Genomic DNA, 23,068 nt, shown 5'->3' with positions numbered 1-23,068 from the left:
TAAAAACAAAAAAAAGAAAGATTTGTTTATTTTAGAGAGAACATGTTAAAGGTACGTGTTTGTAGTTGTATTTACTTAGGTGTTCTTGTAGCACTTACTTCAGTGGATCTGAACAGCAGCAATCAAGCAACAGAAGACACTCTTTGCAGTTCTTGTAACTGGAGGCAGAACAGCAAATCGTCAAGGCTAGAAGCCATAAAAATGCAGATACTAAGTAAACTGCGACTGGAACAAGCACCCAACATCAGTAAGGATGCAATAAAGCATCTTTTGCCTAAAGCACCACCATTAGAAGAGCTAATTGATCAATATGATGTCCAAAGTGATGACAGCAGTGAAGGATCTTTGGAGGAAGATGATTATCATGCCACAACTGAAACCATCATCACTATGTCCACAGAGCGTAAGTAAAGGATAACAATAGCTAGCAAGAAAACTTCAAGTTCATTCATTCAAGAATACTAATACTGTGCATTTTCTCGCTACATACATCTAGTCTGCTTTCCTAGCACTGACTGCATCCTTTCACAGTGCTGAGAAAACAATACCTTTTTGTGGATTGTATTACACATGTGGAACTTGTAAGTACCCATGTAAAATCATTGAAATCACATGGGAAAGGTTTAGAAGTAAGGGGATGTGATATATAAGTTACAGATTATTCTCGGTTGAAGCAGCTGGCTAATCTAGAAAAAAAATATAGTGTTCACAAGCATTTCTATTCTTTTTTTGCAAACGGTCATTCTCTTTTGTGCTTAGTCTATAACTTTATTTTAGTTCTATGTAAAAAAAGCGCAGAACTAATCTATTTGTAAAAAACAGTGTGTTTCTATGAATGGATTTTGTGTCGGACGGAAATAGATTAGTTGTGTGATTGAAACTTGTGTAATAACATTTAATTCAGGCAAATGTTTGTGATTTAACACTGCTTTTTACAATACAATATATAGCTTTTACCACTTAATGGACATTTAGACTGTATTTCTGCAATTTCAAGACAGAATAGATCAAAGTTTGTAGTCATTTTTGTAACATAGTGCTCTCAATGGAAGGTTTTTGGCCTATATATAATATATTAAATGAGTTCTGTGGCTGGATCAAAGGTCCACATTATAAACAAACTTGATATATAAGCCTATGTCTTGCCATCAAATATTTGCTATTTAAATAAACATTAATGCACTGACCATTAGGAAAATAAAAGAAACAAAGTTTATCTGAAGGAAAGTAGTCATTGTAAAGTTCAGATAGAGGATCGATAGTAGCTCGGGCGTCCTATTCTCATGAAATCAACCCTCTCAAAATGTATTATGTGAAAGAAAAAAAATAGGTGTCCTGGAGAACAGTATTTATATGCTCTCTTTTATAGAGGCAGAAAATAAACTAAAAATGTTTGGAGATTGCTAATCCGCTAACCATCCAGGCACAAGCAGTGAATGCAAATTATTAGATAACAATTTCACAAATCTCCTTTCTTGTGGTCAATCTATAGGCACAATTTCTGTATAATTTATGCTAGTAATATAGAATGTAATATATTAACTATATGTCTATATCTAATGTATATATAAATGATGTAGCAAAATAACTAGTTCTATTGTACAATTGAATGCTGATAACCTTTGCTGTAGTTGTTCATGCTGATGAATTATAGTAGAGACTAATGAAAAGCCGGCGAAGCCAACTGCCTGCTGTTCACAGCTTCGCTCTGGCACATGGATCATGTCCCAGCTGAGCATATTTCTAAGCAGGAAAATAGCAATATACAGCTTTTAGAAGCAACAAAGCTTATTTTTATTGGGACATCATGGGGTCATAAAATCTATTCAACTGTGAGGAACAACACAAACTATGAAGTGTTTCTGATCCACCTTACATCCTTAAACTTGTCACATTGCTATAACTAGGATACATTGTGCATTTAAAATACATTACAGTTGTGTATAATCTTAGTTTGAAAGAATTTTTCACCATTTCATTTATACTTTTATAGAAAAAGGCCATTAAACCATACTGTTCAATACAACTGGATAATGCAAAAAATGTATAAATGCAATAAGATTCATAAGGAGTCATTTACAAATCTGTTAATACTCAGGCTATGTACCCACATATGCAGAAAATTCCAGACTAAAAACTGGACTCTTTCCCAATAAATGCGCTTTTTTTCCGCGCGTTTTTCGTGTGTTTTTTGCGCATCCCCAGTCTCATAGAATATAGTTAGAAATGCAGATTTTTCAGCGAAAATAATGAGCATGCTGCGTTTTTTACCGCGATGCGTTTTTTTGCGCGGAAAAAAACGCATCAATATGCACAAAAAGTGCGGAATTCATTAAAATGAATGGGATGCTTCTTGTAAGTGTTTTTTAAAGTGTTTTTGCTGGTAAAAATGCTTTAAAAATGCGAAAAAAAAATGCTTACATGAGTACACAGTCTTACTGTTAGTCAACTTTACCTTTTTTCATCTTTCTACACTTCTAAATTTATACAGCAGTTGTGTTATGTTTCTAGCTGTAGACTTACCTTACCTTGGTTTACTTTAGGGTTCACCGACATCCTCATCTTTATCATGCATTAATATAATAATCTTATATTTTAGCTATCTTTTAGGAAAACATAACCCTAAGTTTTAGTATTAATAATAAGGACTTTTTATTTATTGAATCTCTAACTCAGTCACCCAGTATTTCACTTTTATATGGAACACATCTATTATAAACAGAGCAATACAACTATTTCTTTATTTTCTGTACCTTGCATAGCTTTTGAGTTGTTCCATTTTCTTTGTTCTTTAACTAAAGCCAAAAAAAGTCTTGAATGAAATTATCATGCTGCCTACACATTCAGATAAATGCGATTAAAACTGTTTCCTTACACTTTCAACTTGGATATAACTTTACTTCATTTAGGTAAGGTAAAGAAAAGTGTTCACAATTAGCATCATAATCCTTTTATTCTAGAGGCAAAATCTCACTTTCCAATCTAATTTTGTCCTAAACATCATTTAAAAAACCCTACTTAATTGCCTTACAACAGATGGAAGACAAAATATGATACCTAAAACAATTCATGTTCTCATTCATTTTCAAATTCACATATTTTCTGAGCAAAATGCGAGCTGTAATTCAGTAGCCATATATTTCACTGACAAATTGATTAGAACTATTAGAAAGGGCAGTCTCTTTTCGTGAACAATAAAAAGTGAAATATTTGAATATAAGTGTGAATTTTGCCTTAAAGGAAACTTGTCATGTTATGCATGCAGTTTGATCTGTGGACAGCATGGTATAGAGGAGAAGCTGAGCAGAATGATTTGTAGGCTTGTTGCAAACGATTCAGTAAAACCAGTATGTAATTCTATAAAATCCTTGGTATTTGTGTATTAGTCTACTGGGCGGTCCTGCTGTCAGTTACTGAATAGGACTATCCACTAGACTTATATGCATACAAACACCAAGGATCTCAATATATAAAATGTAAGTTTTACTGAAACTTTTCATTCCAGTCAGCTTCTCTTATTCTATAACATCCAGCAAGCAAATCAGACACATTCTCACAATTAGAGGTTCCATTTAAAGAGCTTATCTCAACATGTCAGAAACACACCTTTTTCCTGCCTGAACACTTCCAGTGCAACAGAGGCACGCCTGCTCTATTGACAGTTCAGTTGCAGCATCATTTGTGCCCATGATCCAACTGTGCATCCTTCAGTGATTCAAGCTTTGCATCTTAAGCATTGGAGGAGTGAAGTGACACTGACACTAGCCTGTTCCAATGATTTAACCTAATTCAGAGCAGCGCTTACAAGCTCTACAGCAGAGAGCTTGCATGTGCTGTGCTCCTTGCCTAGGAGATAGCTACAACTGACAGGCAGCAAGCGATACAAAATGACTTTAAAAATTGCTCTTTTCCTGAGAACAGACATTATTTTTATTAACAAGTCAATTACAAAGTTTTTACAATCACTTTTCACGTTATCCTCCCATGAGAACTTGAAAATAACCATTTACTTGAAAAACTACAATGCACAACAGTGCTACTTAAAAAAAATAATAGTAAAGCCTTGTAGGACTTCATCCAGTCTGTTAAGCTGACATAAAACGAAACTAAGGCTGTACTCTACTTGAAATATTTCTAAATTAATATTTTGTTACACATATAAGGAGGATCTTTACTATTCGTAATACTTATAAATAGTTAGGAGGAGGAGGTATGGAGCTTCTGGACGTAATCCACTTGCAAACCCTTTTGGGCTGGGTTCAATATCGAACAGGCGAGTGCACGCTTCTGCTGGTGAGAACAGCTGACATCCAAGAAAGGAAAAGAAAAATTCCTGCACTCCAAACCTATATTAAAAAAATACAAAAAGCTTTATTAGGCTTTCAGGCCATATTAAAATGTGAGAGAACCTGATGCTTTTCCTGTGCGCTGAAAGCACCCTTAGTCATAGGTATGTTAAAAACAAAATGCACAGAAGTAATATAACAGATTTCAACCAATCATAAGTTATGAGCAATTAATTAAGAGCAAATAATGGCAGGTGAAACAGAGTAACGTCATGAACATTTATACAAAACTATTTTAATGAATATAATAAAGATCACTTCTAGAATTCATGCCTGTGGGAAATTTTGTGTCCAATTTAAGTATCCAGAATGCTTCACGTATTTTCAAACATTTATGTTTATTTCCACCTTGAACAGAGGTTTGAATTTTTTTTACACCATAAAAAGAAAAAGATCTGGTATTTGCATGATGTGCGTTTACAAAATGTTTTACCGCTCCAGAATGCGCTGTATTTTTAATTTCAGTATTTTTTAAATGTTCAGCTATTCTTTTCTTAATTTTTCGTATCGTACATCCAATATATTGAATTTGGCAGTTAGTGCAACAAATGCAATAAACTGCATACTGGGTATCACAATTAATAAAAGAAGCGATGTTTTGAAAAAACCACTATATGAAAAAATTGTCTTAGTTCTATCCATTGCAAATGCACACACATTACACCTAGCTCCAGCACATTTAAAGAAGCCAGTAGTGGTCAACCATGATGTTATTCCAGGATTTTGCTTAAAAAGGCTGGGTGATAAATAGTTACCCAAACTTGAACCTCTGCGGGCAACATACGACAGCCGTTCTGATGAATATGCTTACATTTTTCATCTTGGTTTACGATGGGCAAATATTTTTCACATTTTCTCTGATTTTATTAAATTGTGGGTTAAAATGTGTAGAAAAAGTGACACTTGGATTATCAGAAACTATGGGCGCTCCCCCAGAATTCTTGACAGTGGAGTTTGTCCAGATTTTTTAAAAGACTTTTCTTTTTGATAAAGTCATCATCTACTGGATCCATTTAATTAAAGACTAGGGCAAATTTAGCCATTCTGGAGTCAATAGAAGAAGTCATGCTCAAGATAGCTCTGCAAACTGACACAATAAATTCTGACTCAAAAAGCGATTCGTTCCCTTATGGGGAATTTAATAGAGCAAGACGTTTATGTTCAAATGAAAGTTTTTTGTGAAGAGGGAAAAACCATCAGTAAAAGATTACCTGATGGAATATATCATCAACACATGATTAACAAAGCCTTTAACAAAGTTTCCAAAAAACCTAGGTTTTTAAATTCTAGGGGAACGCCCGCAGTTTCTGATAATCCAATTGTCACTTTTTCTACACCTTTTAGCCCACAATTTAATAAAGTCAGAGAAATTGTGAAAAAATATTTGCCCATAGTAAACCAAGATGAAAAATTGAAGCATATCATTCAGAAAGGCTGTCGGTATGTTGCCCGCAGAGGTTCAAGTTTAGGTAACTCTTTATCACCCAGCCTTTTTAAGCAAAATCCTGGAATAACATCATGGTTGACCACTACTGGCTTCTTCAAATGTGCTGGAGCTAGGTGTAATGTATATGCATTTGCAATGGATAGAACTAAGACGATTTTTTCATATAGCGTTTTTTCTCAAAACATCGCTTCTTTTATTAATTGTGATCCCCCAATATGCAGTTTATTGCATTTGTTGCACTGACTGCCAAATTCAATATATTGAATGTATGATATGAAAAATTAAGAAAAGAATAGCTGAACATTTGAAAAATATTGAAATTAAAAATACAGCGCATTCTGGAGCGATGAAACATTTTGTAAATGCACACCATGGAAATACCAGTTCGTTTTCTTTTTATGGTGTAGAAAAAATTAAAACCCCTGTTCGAGTTGGAAATAAATATAAATGTTTGACAATACGTGAAGCATTCTGGATACTTAAATTGGACACAAAATTTCCCAGAGGCATGAATTCTAGAAGTGATCTTTATTATATTTATTAAAATAGTTTTGTATAAATGTTCATGACGTTACTCTGTTTCACCTGCCATTATTTGCTCTTAATTAATTGCTCATAGCTTATGATTGGTTGAAATCTGTTATATTACTTCTGTGCATTTTGTTTTTAACATACCTATGACTAAGGGTGCTTTCAACACACCACAAAAGCATCAGGTTCTCTCACATTTTAATATGGCTTGAAAGCCTAATAAAGCTTTTTGTATTTTTTTTAATATGGTTTGGAGTGCCGGATTTTTCTTTTCCTTTCTTATCGGCAGTTACACTCTGTTGAGTGAAGAGAAAATTACATGCAAAACTGACCCTTTGAGGAACATTGATTTCATACAGTCATAAATTAGCATGGCCTTAAGAGACAAAAACATTTTTTACATTTTTTATGAATAGTCAAAGGCTAGTTTTAATTTTCATCTAGTTAATATATGTTAAAGGAGTTTTCTACTACATGGACAACCTCTTCCCAATCACTATATTTCCCCCCATGTAAAATAATGGCAGTTATACTCACCTTCAGTGCTGGTGCCTTTTCAGCTGACAGTGCCTCATTTCCCAGGGCTCTTGTGACAATGATATGTCACATGAGCCTTATGAACAATCATTTGGCGCTTCACTTTCACTTTCACTTCCTACAGACAAACCTTACACGTGGAAAAAGTAAGAGCTGATGCTTTTGGACTTTCTCCTGATGTCAGTTACATTAAAAGGAAGTGAGTGATTAGCTGCATGGCTCATATGGCATTACAATGTCATGTGAGCCCCGGGAGATAATTTAATAGCTGCTATTGTTTTACATAGGGGAAATATATATAGATTGAGAACGGGTTTTCCAAGTAGTGGAAAAACCTTTTCATAAATACTAACTAGATGAAAATTAAAATTGACCCTTCAGCATACATAAAAAAGTAAAAAAAATGTTATAAAATGTATATAAACCTGTAATAAATAGAATGGGAAGTTACTATATGCCTAACAATTACTATATGCCGATATTGTAGGATCAATATACAGTATATTGATAAATATTTGTTCCTCTCTTGTTTTTCAGATGGGTTTTTGACACATGAAAAGCCAAAATGCTGTTATTTCAAGTTCAGCTCTATAATGCAATACAATAAAATTGCAAAGGCTCAACTATGGATATATTTGAAACCTGTTCAAAAACGTACAACAGTTTTCATACAGACATTCAGATTACCAAGATATTTGAATGATAATTTACGGTCTACTGGAATAAGGCCACTTAAGCTTGAAATGAACCCTGGGCCTGGATTTTGGAAAAACATTGATGTGAAAAATGCTCTCCAAAACTGGCTTAAACAACCTGAATCCAATATTGGTATTGAAATTAAAGCTACTGATGAAAACGGAAGAGATATTCCTGTTGGCTATCGTGGTTCAAGTGAAGGTGGTCTGGTAAGTTATAGAAAAAGGAAAATATATGTTACTTATGGTACACAAAACATACCATATTATCATTATATGGGGTATATAAAGAACAAGAAAGCACACCCAATGCATAGGATCTTATGCAGGTGATCTGAATGATAACATAAGTCTAAATCATTGAGTGTATCTGAATGTCAAGCTACCTCAACCTAAAAACAAGAGGTAGAGTCATTTTTCAAGAAATAATGACAGAAACCCTAATCCCTCCTGTGCTGCATTAAACTTCCACACTGCCATGTAAATCAATGCCTTCACTGGAGTCCAGTAAGGACCAAATTAGCTGTTGCTCCGATTCCTAACCCCAAAATGAGACACAGATATCGGAGCATCAAATGTGGAACAGCTTTGGAATGTAAGAACAATGCATAAAGTGCATGGGTTTTCCAATTTTTAATCTCAGCTGGGTCCTATATTTTTACAAAGTGTGTTTTGGTGCCATGATTTTGTAACATTTACTAATGTATTGGTATTGTATTCTTCCTTTGTGCAATTCCATCAGCTTTCCTCATAGACTACACAGTATCACTGTTGTCAAAATGCAAAAGAGAAATTGACAAAGTATCATGAGACCAAACCTGACCATCAGCCTACTCCAATTCAAAAACAGCTTTCAAATATTGAGTGTCTTTCAGATTTAGGAGACCGATTAACATGTCTGGTCAATTTTATATTACAGGAGGATTTATGTAAACTAGAAGCTTGGGCTGATAAATGGAAAATGAGCTTTAATGGGGATAAATGTAACGTCATGCACTTGGGTAGAATGAAAAAGATGTATAATTATGTGCTTAATTGTAAAACACTGGGCAAAACTGTCACTGAAAAAGACCTGGGTGTATGGGTGGATGACAAACTCACATTTAGTGGCCAGTGTCAGGCAGCTGCTGCAAAGGCAAATAAAATAATGGGATGCATTAAAAGAGGCATAGATGCTCATGAGGAGAACACAATTTTACCTCTATATAAGTCACTAGTGCGATCACACTTAGAATACTGTGTACAGTTCTGGTCTCCGGTGTATAAGAAAGACATAGCTGAACTGGAGCGGGTGCAGAGAAGAGCGACCAAGGTTATTAGGGAACTAGGGGGTCTGCAATACCAAGACAGGTTATTACACTTGGGGTTATTTAGCTTGGAGAATCGAAGGCTTAGGGGTGATCTTATTACAATGTATAAATATATGCGGGGACAGTACAAAGACCTTTCTAATGATCTTTTTACTCTTAGATCTGTGACAGGGACAAGGGGGCATCCTCTACGTCTGGAGAAAAGAAGGTTTAAGCATACTCACAGACGCGGATTCTTTACTATGGAACTCTCTGCCATATGATGTTGTAATGAGTGATTCCCTACTAAAATTTAAGAAGGGACTGATGCCTTTCTTGAAAAGTATAATATTACAGGGTATATATACTAGTTTCCTTAATATTGCGTTGATCCAGAGAGCTAGTCTGATTGCCGTATGTGGAGTCGGGAAGGATTTTTTTTTTCCCCAATGTGAATCCTACTGTTTGCCACATGGGTTTTTTTTTTGCCTTCCTCTGGATCAACATGTTAGGGCAGGTTAGGACAGGATATGGGTTGAACTAGATGGACTTAAAGTCTCCCTTCAACCTTAATAACTATGTTACTATGTTACTTGCAACTCCATCAAATGTTGTTTGAGTTCTATGCAGCCTTTGATGAAGGTGGCACTAACAAAGCAGGTTGTGCATCAAAAAGGAAGAGAATGACACTAAGGCCAGGATCACACTTGCAAGAGCAATGTGAGAAATTAGAGGGAGTCTCTCGCCTCAATACCTGGCACTGCTGCCGGTAGTCAGGACCGGAGTGTTCAGCTGTATGTCTTTCTATGCAGCTGAATGCTCTGGTCCGAACCGCAAGCGACAGTGTCAGGTAATGAGGCGAGAGACTCTCGCGAGTTTCTCGAATTGCTCTCGCAATTGTGACTCCGCCCTTAACCTGTACTACTGATATATTAGGAAGCATCAGAAAATTCAGAAAATTTCTCCCTAAACACATTTGTTAAAGTAAAGACAAAGTGGACAACTTGCATGCTCCATTATAGTATAATTTAGACAGGCAATTTAAATAGATGATTGACTTACATGCTTGCACCACATTTATATGTATTTTAGATATGCTTTCTGACATACTCAAAAAAGGTGATCTAAAAATGCTAAAATTGTGCTCCAATTTGGCATAACGTGGTGAACCAAGGTAAAACAACTAACAATTGGTGGACAATCTAAAGATGAGCCAAATTATATTTCAGCAAGAGCTGTTTTGATAAATTTGGTACATTCTAAAACTAGTATCAATTTACATAGTGTAAAATCTAGATCACTTCAGTAAATCACAATAAATTATGTCAGAGAGATATTTCATAATATATCATACACAAATATCTACTTTAAAACAATTTTTTCAGTATATGTGCTTTGTAATGTGTGTACACTACCTTTCAAAAGTTTAGGGTCACTTAGAAATTTCCTTATTTTTGAAAGAAAAGCACAGTTTTTTCCAATGAAGCTAACATTAAATGATCCAGAATTACACTCTATACATTGTTAATGTGGTAAATGACTATTCTAGCTGCAAAAGTCTGGTTTGTAAAGCAATATCTTCATAGGTGTATAGAGGCCCATTTCCATCAACCATCACTCCAATGTTCGTATGGTTCTTTTTTGTCTGCTAACTGTGTAAGAAGGCTAATGGGGGGTTAGAATACCCTTGAAAACCCTTTTGCAAATATGTTAACACAGCTTAAAACAGTTTGGCTGATTAGAGAAGCTATAAACCTGACATTCCTTTGAGCTAGTTGAGAATCTGGAGCATTACATTTGTTGGCTCCATTAAACTCTCAAAATGGCCAGAAAAAAAGAACTTTCATGTGAAACTCGACAGTCTATTCTTGTTCTTAGAAATTAAGGCTATTCCATGTGAGAAATTGCCAAGAAACTGAAGATTTCCCACTATGGTATTTACTACTCCCTTCAGAGGAGAGCACAAACATGCTCTAACCAGGGTAGAAAGAGAAGTGGGAGGCCCCACTGCAAAACTGAGCAACAAGACAAGGACATTAGAGTCTGTAGTTTGAGAAATCGACGCCTCACAGTTCCTCAACTGGAAGCTTCATTAAACAGTACATGCAAAACGCCAGTGTCAACGTCTACAGTGAAGAGGCGACTCTGTTATGCTGGCCTTCAGGGCAGCGTGGCAAAAAAAAGCCATATCTGAGACTGGATAATAAAAGGAAAAGATTAATATGGGCAAAAGAACACAGACATTGGACAGAGGAAGATTGGAAAAAAGTGTTATGGACAGACAAATCCAAGTTTGAGATGTTTGGATCACACAGAAGAACATATGTGAGATGCAGAACAACTGAAAAGATGCTGGAAGAGTGCCTGACACCATCTGTCAAGCATGGTGGAGGTAATGTGATTGTCTGGGGTTGCTTTGGTGCTGGTAAAGTGGGAGATTTGTTCAAGGTAAAGGGATTTTGAATAAGGAAGGCTATCACTCCATTTTGCAACACTATGCCATACCCTGTGGACAGCGCTTGATTGGAGCCAATTTCATCCTACAACAGGACAATGACCCAAAGCACACCTCCAAATTTTGCAATGACTATTTAGGGAAGAAACAGGCAGCTGGTATTCTATCTGTAATGGAGTGGCTAGTGCAGTCACAAGTAGAGTTGAGCGAAACGGGTCGAAAAATTTCAAAAGTCGCCGACTTTTGGCAAAGTCGGGTTTCATGAAACGAAACCCGACCCTAGGATGAGGTCGGCCACGAGGTCGGCGACTTATGCGCCAAAGTCGCGTTTCAAAAGTTTGTTTTGCGCTCTTTTTCAGCCAATCAGGATCCACGGACACTGTGGGCAACGTGATGACATAGGCAGGGGTCACCACCATCTTTCAGAAGGGCATGCAAGTGATTGGCTTGCTTTGGTGGGCGTCACAGGGGGTATAAAAGGGCGTGCACGCCGACCGCCATCTTACTTCTGCCGATCTCAGTATAGGGAGAGGTTGCTGCTGATTCTGTAGGGAGAGCGTTAGGCAGGGAAGAAGACAAAAAAACTGCTTCTGCTGCTAGCGATTTGGCCTGCACAACACACCAGTCACTGTGTGTGCAGTGCAAGGGGAGGCTATATAGTGGTGTATCAGTGGTGTTGGTTGTTGGGCTGCCTTCTAAGGCTTCCTGACATTCCTGCATTGCTGTTTACCCACTGCTCCGCAAACTGCTTTTTTAAAAGCAATCCCAATTTTTTTTTTTGTCCTGCTGAGAAGAAAAAAAAACTGCTTCTGCTGCTAGCGATTTGGCCTGCACAACACACCAGTCACTGTGTGTGCAGTGCAAGGGGAGGCTATATTGTGGTGTATCAGTGGTGTTGGTTGTTGGGCTGCCTTTTAAGGCTTCCTGACAGGCTGGCATTGCTGTTTACCCACTGCTCTGCAAACTGCTTTTTTAAAAGCAATCCAATCTCCCTTATCCTCTAGTCACTTTTGTCACAGCTGTGCCATCGAGCCTGTGACATAGCGCTCAGATATAAGTGGGCCTCACACAATCCAAAAGTGTCCAGTGTCCACAAGTGTCTGCAGAAATTCAAAATCTCCCTTATCCTCTCGTCAATTTTGTCACAGCTGTGCCATCGAGCCTGTGACATAGCGCTCAGATATCAGTGGCCCTCACACAATCCAAAAGTGTCCAGTGTCCACAAGTGTCTGCAGAAATTCAAAATCTCCCTTATCCTGTAGTCACTATGGTCACAGCTGTGCCATCGAGCCTGTCACATAGCGCTCAGATATTCATTGGGCCTCACACAATCCAAAAGTGTCCAGTGTCCACAAGTGTGTGCGGAAATTCAAAATCTCCCTTATCCTCTAGTCACTTTGGTCACAGCTGTGCCATCGAGCCTGTCACATAGCGCTCAGATATTCATTGGGTCTCACACAATCCAAAAGTGTCCAGTGTCCACAAGTGTGTGCAGAAATTCAAAATCTCCCTTATCCTCTCGTCACTTTTGTCACAGCTGTGCCATCGAGCCTGTGACATAGCGCTCAGATATCAGTGGGCCTCACACAATCCAAAAGTGTCCAGTGTCCACAAGTGTCTGCAGAAATTCAAAATCTCCCTTATCCTCTAGTCACTTTGGTCACAGCTGTGCCATCGAGCCTGTCACATAGCGCTCAGATATTCATTGGGCCTCACACAATCCAAAAGTGTCCAGTGTCCACAAGTGTGTGCAGAAATTCAAAATCTCCCTTATCCTCTAGTCACTTTGGTCACAGCTGTGCCATCGAGCCTGTCACATAGCGCTCAGATATTCATTGGGCCTCACACAATCCAAAAGTGTCCAGTGTCCACAAGTGTGTGCAGAAATTCAAAATCTCCCTTATCCTCTAGTCACTTTGGTCACAGCTGTGCCATCGAGCTTGTCACATAGCGCTCAGATATTCATTGGGTCTCACACAATCCAAAAGTGTCCAGTGTCCACAAGTGTGTGCAGAAATTCAAAATCTCCCTTATCCTCTCGTCACTTTTGTCACAGCTGTGCCATCGAGCCTGTGACATAGCGCTCAGATATCAGTGGCCCTCACACAATCCAAAAGTGTCCAGTGTCCACAAGTGTCTGCAGAAATTCAAAATCTCCCTTATCCTCTCGTCACTTTTGTCACAGCTGTGCCATCGAGCCTGTGACATAGCGCTCAGATATCAGTGGGCCTCACACAATCCAAAAGTGTCCAGTGTCCACAAGTGTCTGCAGAAATTCAAAATCTCCCCTGTCCTATAGACACCTTGTACCTTGTTTTACATTACTATATAGTTTGTTGGATTTTGTCTACATTTCTACCAAAAATGAGGAAGGCTGGTGGAAGAGGCCGTGAAATTGGGCGGGGGTTGGCAGCTGGTAATGATGGTGTTGGTGGTGGATCTGATGGTAGTGGCAAGAGCAAACTAGGACCGAATGCAGGAGGTGTTGAGCCTGCGTCATCGTCTGGCTACATAAGGCCTCGAACGCTTAGTTTTCTAGGAGTTGGCAAACCGCTTTTAAAGCCAGAGCATCAGGAAAAAGTTTTGTCTTACATTGCTGACTCAGCCTCCAGCTCTATCGCCTCCTCTTCTTCAGTTGTAAAAAGTAAAAGCACTGAGTCGTCATTGGAGGCTCATGTTCATGAACCACACCTTTCCTTGTGTCCTTCACCCCAACCAAAATTGAAGGATGACGCAGGCCATACTACTGATTACTCCATGGAGCTGTTTTCACATACCATGCCTGGATTATCAAGTCAAATGGTGAATTACCCAGGCCAAGATGAATCTGACATGGAGTGCACTGATGCACAGCCGCTGATGGATGATTCTGCTGGTACATTCACTCAGAGCACTACATTGTCCTCGCAGTGTACAGAGCCAGATTCTGACCCTGATGAGACTCAGGTGCCCCTTCCCGCACACTATACCACCATACACGGTGACACAGAGGAAGGTGCACATGACATAGAAGAGGAGGTGATGGATGACCCAGTTGTTGACCCAGATTGGCATCCATTGGGGAAGAGGGTGCTGCTTCCAATAGCCCAGATGAGGAGCATCCACAGCAGACATCGACATCGCAACAGCTGTTATCTGGCAGGCCTGGAGCACTCCAAAGACAGGTTCCAAACATCAAAAGAGTTGCTGGACAGCTTGTCCAGAGGGTCAAAAGATCACAGCGTGCTAGGCCGCAAAATGTCTGCCAAAGTAGGAAGAGTGCAGTGTGGCACTTTTTTGACCAAAATCCTCATGATCAGGCCAAGGTTATCTGTAAGAAGTGCGCAAAGACCTTTAGCCAAGGGAAAAATCTGAAAAATTTGAATACCAGTTGCATGCTTAGACATTTAACCAGCATGCACTTGCAAGCGTGGACACAACACCAAACTTCAAGTGCCACATGTGCAACTGATCACAACGAAGGTAGTCAGCAACGCTACATTGTTTCCCCCACTGTAAGCCCACCGGTTAGCACAGCAGCAAATGTTGAGGTGTCGTTGCAAGGCCACAGCAGTCAGGGAATCCCACTGTTATATCAACGAAAGACTGATTCTAGGCCATCAGAAAGAACACCAACTCCATCACCATCATCAACCCTCTCTCAGTCCACCCTGTCCACCGCTACTTCCACCATATGCAGCTCTCAAGTCCAGCTCACCCTCCCAGACACTATGAGTAGGTCAAGAAAGTACTCAGTCTCTCATCCGCGTACACTGGGTTTGAACGCCCACATTGCCAAACTAATCTCGTTTGAGATGATGCCCTTTTGGTTGGTGGAAAGCACAGCTTTCCGCGAACTCATGGCCTATGCAGTACCACGCTATGACCTACCCAGTCGCCACTTCTTCTCTCGCAAAGCCATCCCAGCCCTCCACCATCATGTGAAAGACTGCATTGTCCATGCACTCAAGCAGTCAGTGAGCGGAAAGGTGCACCTCACAACTGATGCATGGTCCAGTCGGCATGGCCAGGGCCGTTACGTGTCCATCACTGCGCACTGGGTTAATGTGGTGGATGCAGGGTCCACAGGGGACAGCGGTGGTGGGACAGTGCTGCCTAGCCCACAGTATAGGAAACAGTTGGCTGTAGGCGTTCGACCCTCCTCCTCCTCCTCCTCCAGAAGCGAAAGCTCATCCACAGAGCGCAGTCGTACGAGCACTCCATCTGCAGCTGCCACTGTTGCACACGATGTGTCCCCCTATCGAGCAGCTAGTAGAAAGCGTCAGAAGGCTGTGTTGCAGATGATGTGTTTGGGCAACAGACACACCGCCGAGGTGCTGGCCGAGTACTTGAAGCGACAAACTGAGTCATGGCTGGGCAGTGTACATCTTGAGGCAGGCAAGGTAGTTAGTGATAACGGCCGTAATTTTGTGGCAGCCATAGCCCTTTCAAAACTCAGCCATATACCTTGCTTGGCTCACACCTTGAACCTGGTGGTGCAGTGCTTCCTCAAAAATTATCCGGAGTTAACAGCCCTGCTCCAGAAGGTGCGAAGACTGTGCGCGCACATCCGCCGGTCGCCTGTACACTCCGTTCGTATGCAGAAGCTGCAGCGATTGCTCCACCTTCCCAACCACCGCCTCATTATCGACATTGCAACAAGGTGGAACTCCACCCTGCACATGGTGGAGTGGCTGTGCGAGCAGAGGCAGGCCATAATGCATTTGTGGGAGGATACACGGCCAGGCACTTTGAGAGCAGACATGGAGTTGACAGGTGTGCAGTGGTCGAAGCTGAAAGACCTCTGTAAAGTCCTTCAGTGTTTTGAGGAATGCACACGGCTGGTAAGCACAGACGACGCCATCCTAAGCATGAGCATCCCACTTATGCGTCTGCTCATGCAAACTTTGACGCACCTTAAGGAGCAGGCGTCTGCAGCCAATGTTGAGGAGGAGGGAATCCTTGATGACATTCAGCCATTGTCTGCTCAGGGACCTCTCCTGGACGAGGTGGAGGAAGAAGAGGAGGAGGAGGAGGATGATGGGGATGATTACTTAGGGGAGGAGGATGCATCTCGTGGGGCAAGTGAAAATGTTGGCGTGGCAATGTCTGGTACAGGGTTTGTGCGTGACTGGAGGGATGTGGATTTGCCAGAAAGTGCTCCTCCAACCAGCACTCGCAGTGCATCATTGACACCGGGAACATTGGCCCACATGTCAGATTATGCCTTGCAGATCCTAAAAAGGGACCCACGCATTGCCAAAATGATGAACGATGACGACTACTGGTTGGCCAGCATCCTGGATCCACGCTATAAAGGCAAATTACAAAACATCATGCCACAGGAGAACCTTGACCTAATATTGGCTAATAAACAAGCAACTCTGGTAAATCGGTTGCTTGAGGCATTCCCAGCACACAGCAGCGGTGATGGTTCTCACACGAGCCGTACGGGCCGGGGGCAGCTTGGCAGAGGTGTTCGTGGTGCACACAGCAGAAGTGGCGTTGGAGACAGGGGTTTCATGACAATGTTGTGGACTAATTTTTCAAGTACCGCTCACACAACTGGTAATACTGCATCGATGGAAAGTGACAGGAGACAGCAGTTGTCAACTATGGTTACAAACTACTTTTCCTCCCATATCGATGCTCTCCCACACAGGTCATTCCCCTTTGACTATTGGGCCACTAAACTGGACACCTGGTCTGAATTGGCACAATATGCCTTACAGGAGCTCGCTTGCCCAGCTGCAAGTGTGCTATCGGAAAGAGTCTTCAGTGCAGCTGGATCAATCCTGACAGAAAAAAGGACCCGTCTGTCAACCCAAAATGTGGATGATCTAACCTTCATTAAAATGAACCACGCATGGGTTTCCAAGGATTTTGTCCCACCTTCCCCTGATGACACATAGGGTGACAGAAAAATGGCTTGCTTTGGTCCACCTCTTCCTGGGACTTGACCTATTTCACCTTTTGCATCAGCTGAATGTCCAACATCAACATATGCCACTTTCTAAAACTCCCTAACTGTGCTGCCTCCCCCCCCATGGCCGGGGTCACCACCTAGCGCATGACACCGTGCGAGTGCCGTTGCCCTGGACAGGTGGGTAGGCCGACTCTTGGACGCGGGCACTGGCACAGGGTCCTTCATAGTGCAATCAAGTGTCTCTGACGGTGGTGGTGCACACCCGCCGTCAGACACACTGCCGTACTATGAGGGGCCCAGTGCCAGTACCGACGCCCACGAGTGGGCCCCCCTTGCTTGGGCAGGGCCCCAGCATTTGCAATCTTTACCTCTCCCTGCTCCTCCGCTGTGTAGTCTGGGCAGTCAAATCCATACTGTGCCTGACACCGTCTGAGCCTGCCTCATGATGTATAGACATATATTTTGAATGTGTACGCTATCCATACATGTTATCTGGGGATACGGTACCCTTTCTAACCTTTGTGCAATCACGTGCAATCCATACTGGGCCTAACACCGTCTGAACCTGCCTCCTGATGTATAGACATATATTTTGAATGTGTACGCTATCCATACATGTTATCCGGGGAAACGGTACCCTTTCTAACCTTTGTGCAATCACGTGCAATTCATACTGGGCCTAACACCGTCTTCCTGCCTCCTGATGTATAGACATATATTTTGAATGTGTACGCTATCCATACATGTTATCTGGGGATACGGTACCCTTTCTAACCTTTGTGCAATCACGTGCAATCCATACTGGGCCTAACACCGTCTGAGCCTGCCTCCTGATGTATAGACATATATTTTGAATGTGTACGCTATCCATACATGTTATCCGGGGAAACGGTACCCTTTCTAACCTTTGTGCAATCACGTGCAATCCATACTGGGCCTAACACCGTCTGAGCCTGCCTCCTGATGTATAGACATATATTTTGAATGTGTACGCTATCCATACATGTTATCTGGGGATATGGTACCCTTTCTAACCTTTGTGCAATCACTTGCAAGCCATACTGGGCCTTACACCGTCTGAGCCTGCCTCCTGATGTATAGACATATATTTTGAATGTGTACGCTATCCATACATGTTATCTGGGGATACGGTACCCTTTCTAACCTTTGTGCAATCACTTGCAAGCCATACTGGGCCTTACACCGTCTGAGCCTGCCTCCTGATGTATAGACATATATTTTGAATGTGTACGCTATCCATACATGTTATCTGGGGATACGGTACCCTTTCTAACCTTTGTGCAATCACGTGCAATCCATACTGGGCCTTACACCGTCTGAGCCTGCCTCCTGATGTATAGACATATATTTTGAATGTGTACGCTATCCATACATGTTATCTGGGGATACGGTACCCTTTCTCACCTTTGTGCAATCACGTGTAATCCATACTGGGCGTGAGAATGGCTGGCGAGCTGTTAAGCAAGCTACAGCACCTGTGGTTTGCACACGTAAGTTTTTCATTTTTTCAGGAATGACGGTTAGGCCTAATTCCGGAACTGCGGTTGACCTGCACTTACTGGGAAATCATTGTTCGCGGGTAATAATTGTAATCAGTGATCCCCATCACTAACGTTGTTCAGCGGGTTATCTGCACCTGTAAGTGACAAACGCTGGCCTTTTCAGTGTAGCGCACATGCAGCCACGGACATGTAAGGGCATGACACACCAGTTATTGGCCAATCTCATGTGCCAGAGCCTCACGTGTCCCTCTAGTAAGCCGGACTCGGACCGCGGGGCATGACGGAGTCTCGTTCGTTAACGGAATTAAGCTTGCAATGTGTGCATCTGTTCTGTAGCTGGCATGGTTGAGGTTTCCCAGGTGGAGTCGAATTTAACCGTAGGCTCCACTCCTGGTGGTGCCCTTCTGGACATTCCTTTAAGGTTCAGCTTTGCAACCATACTGCCCACGTAAAACAAACACTTTGCCTTCATGATCGCTGTTTGGAGGGTCATGACTCGTGGAAATAACGCCACCCAATCAGTTAACCTGCTAGAGAGATCGTTCGTTGCTCCCAAGCATGACATCACACTCCCTAGGAAGAAGGTAATGCCACTGTGGCGACCGTACTCCTGGGGGCGACACAAGTGCACTGATGCCCAGCCACTGCTCGATGAATCTGCTGGTACATTGACCCAGACCACTACATTCCCCTCGCACGCTACATGACCTGAATCTGACCCTGATGAAACTCAGGTTACCCTTCCCATATACAGTTCCATCTTACACGGTGACAAAGAGGAAGCTGCAGATGAAAGTGCAGGTTCGGCCCACCCGCCATCAGACACACCACCGTACTATCAGGGGCCCTGTGCCAGTGCCATCGCCAATGAGTGGGCCCCCCCTGCTTGCTCAGGATCACAGCACTTGCAAAGTTGAAATACTGTGCAGTGAGATGGAAGATGGGGACGACGAGGAGTCCAGACAAGTACAGGGATTCCCTAGCGAGGAGACTTATTTGATTGTTTTCAATGTTGGGACAGCAATTTTTGGGGAGCACTATACTCTGGAGAATGATAGATGGGGCCCACCATACACTGGAACATTCCAAAGATGGACATCAGACACTGGAGCAGCATTTACAGGGCCCATTATACACTAGAGCATTAGAAATGGGGCCCATTATGTTTGGAGCATTATTTGGGCCCATAAGACAGTGGAGCTTCATCCATGGGGACCAACATATACTGTAGCATTATGTGAGCTCATCATATACTGTTTCAAACATTATATGGGACCAATGATTTTGTATGGAGAAATAGATGGGCCTCGTCATGAGATGTAAAAAGTGAGGTATTTTTCGTTGTACTATACCACTATTTCTCTGCCGTATCGGAGCATGATGAGTTGTGGTATGTGTTAAAGGGGCGCTCTTTCGCCCAGGGCACATGAAAACCTGCAGCCAGCCCTCCCCCCCCACAACTTTAGCCAAATAACACCCATTTTTCAGTGCGTAACTTGTATTATGAAGTTAATTAAGGTTGACAAGCTTAAGTAAGAAGAATTGATGCTTTTGGCATTCAAATGGGCACTGTAGGTGTGTTTCCTGTCCTCCTCTCACTGCCGACTTTTATTCCCCATTGACTTACATTGGGTTTCGTGTTTCGGGACGACCCCGACTTTTCCCTATAATCGGACGATCTTGCTCGACCCGACTTTTGGAAAAGTCGGGTTTCACGAAACGAAACGCGACCCTAAAAAACCAAAAGTCGCTCAACTCTAGTCACAAGATCTCAGCCTCATTGAGCTGTTGTGGGATGGTACGCAAAAAGTGCCCATAAAACCAAACCAACTTGTGGGAAGGGCTACTGGAAGCATGGGGTGAAATTTCTCCAGATTACCTCAGCAAATTAACTGCTAGAATGCCAAAGGCCTGCAATGCTGTAATTGCTGCAAAGGGAGCATTCTTTGACGAAAGCAAAGTTTGAAGGAGAAAATTATTATTTCAAATAAAAATCTTTTTTTCAAACCTTGTCAATGTCTGGACTAGATTTTAAATTCATTTGGCAACTCATTTGATTAATAAAAGTATGCGTTTTCATGGAAAACACAAAATTGTCTGGGTGACCCCAAACTTTTGAACGGTAGTGTATGTACTGTATGACAGACAAAAATTAAAGGAAATTTGTCAGCAGGCTTTTGCAAACTCATTTGACAGCAGCATATTGTAGGCAAAGAGACCCTTTATCCAATGAGATATCCCTTAGTTTACTGGATGCAGCAGTTGTGAAGCAATCAGACTCCTTAGACGTAGAATGTCGCAGAGTTGAGAAAGCTAGCCTTGCCCTCACCATGCTCTGTATGTACATAGCCTATGGGCAGCAAGCTGCTTATCACAGGAGGGGGTGTGGTCTTTCTAGCAACCGTGTGCCATGTAGTCTGGATAATGATAATCACCAAATTATAAAAACATCATAGTAGGTAAGGAACAGAATACAGCCTATTAAGTGACACATGGTTGAATTCTGTGTTTTAACCTATACTTCATGTTGTCCTCAGATTACAAAACAAAAACCTGCTGACATATTCCCTTTAATTATTTTTCAAGTAATAAACAATTATATGTCTACATTATAGACATTTTTGTGTGTACTTTAAATTCTAATTATCATTTTAATCTTTGTTATTCCCTATCAGAATCCATTCATTGAAGTCAAGGTCATGGATACTCCAAAAAGAACTCGCAGAGATTTTGGCCTAGATTGTGATGAGCACTCTACAGAGTCACGATGCTGTCGATATCCACTGACGGTAGATTTTGAAGCCTTCGGATGGGATTGGATTATTGCACCAAAAAGATATAAAGCTAATTACTGCTCTGGGGAATGTGGAGTTGTATTTTTGCAAAAATACCCTCATACACATCTGGTTCAGCAGGTAAACCCTAGGGGATCTGCAGGCCCCTGCTGCACGCCAACAAAAATGTCTCCAATTAACATGTTGTATTTCAATGAAAATGAACAAATTATCTATGGGAAAATCCCTGCAATGGTGGTAGATCGATGTGGTTGTTCATGAGTATTTTATTGAGCCACTAAGCCACTATACCTATTGTTTTGTTTCAAAAGTTGAAAAACTGTGAAAAAATGTATATATTATGTTAGAAACAGTGAAGATGATTTAGAGTTTAATTGGTTATTCCTATCTGAGACATATATGGTATTTCCAGAGGACAGATATGAAACATGGCCACATTGGACCAGCAGCTATAATGATTACAAGACCCCTTACCAATGCCAGGAATTGAAAGGTGGCCATGTATGCACAGTTCTCTTCATTATTTTCTTATGGAAGTGCTAAAAATTGAAAAATCAGAATGGTTTCCAATTTTTGTAACTCCCATAGAAGTTAATGGAGAGACATTCCTAGGTATCCTATAATATCCCAGAGGAGACAACCCCTTTAAATTGAAAGGGGATGGTATTGTAGAAAGTCCATGAGGCACAGTTTTTAGAATCCTGCCAAAATCACCCCTTTTAAAATCAATATATACTGTAAAAGGAGAGATACAGGGCGCATCCACTGTGTGAAATCCGTATAAAACAATTAAAATTGTGGAACAGTAGGGAAGGTGTTCACCTATTGGGGTTGTGAGGAAGTCACAACACCCATGAACGCTTGAGAAGCAGCAGCAAGTCTGCACAGGGTCCTAGGACAGAATTGCAGAAATGTCGTGGAAGTGCAATAAAGACTGCGCTTGATTCTGGTAGAGTAAAGGGTTCTTTATTCAGCCAACGCGTTTCCTGAGCCTGCTGGATCTGCCCTGATGAAGTGAGCCAGCAGGCTCAGGAAACGCGTTGGCTGAATAAAGAACCCTTTACTCTACCAGAAGCAAGCGCAGTCTTTATTGCACTTCCACGTCATTTCTAAAATCAATATATATACAGCTCAGGCAAAAATTAAGAGACCACCACATAAAAACCCTGTCATGGGCAGCCCATTCTCCAGACCTGACCCCATTGAAAACCTCTGGAATGTAATCAAGAGGAAGATGGATATTCACAAGCCATCAAATAAAGAAGAACTGCTTAAAGTGAACCTGTCACCCCCCAGGGTGTTTTTAAGTTAAAGAGCCACCTTCAGTAGCACTAAGGCTGCATTCTTTGAAGGTGGCACTTCTGTTTCTGACCCCTAGTAACAATGAAATATCAACTTTTATAAATAGCACGCTGCCCGAGAACCGACATCAGGCTATTGTGCCTGCGTGTTGCAGAGGCCCCAGCCCCACAGTGTGAATACATCATAACACACTGCGGGGCGGGATCACAACACAACACACCGGCGCAATAGCCTGATGTCAGT

The 23,068-nt window shown here is 41.4% G+C and overlaps 1 protein-coding gene across 1 annotated transcript; it reads left to right on the top strand.

Moving 5' to 3' along the window:
- LOC141067773 (growth/differentiation factor 8-like) lies at positions 1-22,403 on the top strand. The gene is made up of 3 exons (XM_073558238.1): positions 1-403; positions 7,399-7,766; positions 21,404-22,403. The coding sequence occupies exons 1-3, from the start codon at positions 43-45 to the stop codon at positions 21,782-21,784; spliced, it is 1,110 nt and encodes a 369-aa protein (XP_073414339.1). The 5' UTR covers positions 1-42; the 3' UTR covers positions 21,785-22,403.
- The last annotated feature ends 665 nt before the right edge of the window (positions 22,404-23,068 follow it).

The sequence above is a fragment of the Dendrobates tinctorius genome, unplaced genomic scaffold (assembly GCF_039654945.1).
Source record: "Dendrobates tinctorius isolate UK_male_01 unplaced genomic scaffold, ASM3965494v1 ptg000254l, whole genome shotgun sequence".
In the NCBI taxonomy this organism is placed as follows: domain Eukaryota; kingdom Metazoa; phylum Chordata; class Amphibia; order Anura; family Dendrobatidae; genus Dendrobates; species Dendrobates tinctorius.
Note: the sequence above shows the minus strand (reverse complement) of the source record. Positions and strands in the feature narration are given on the sequence as shown.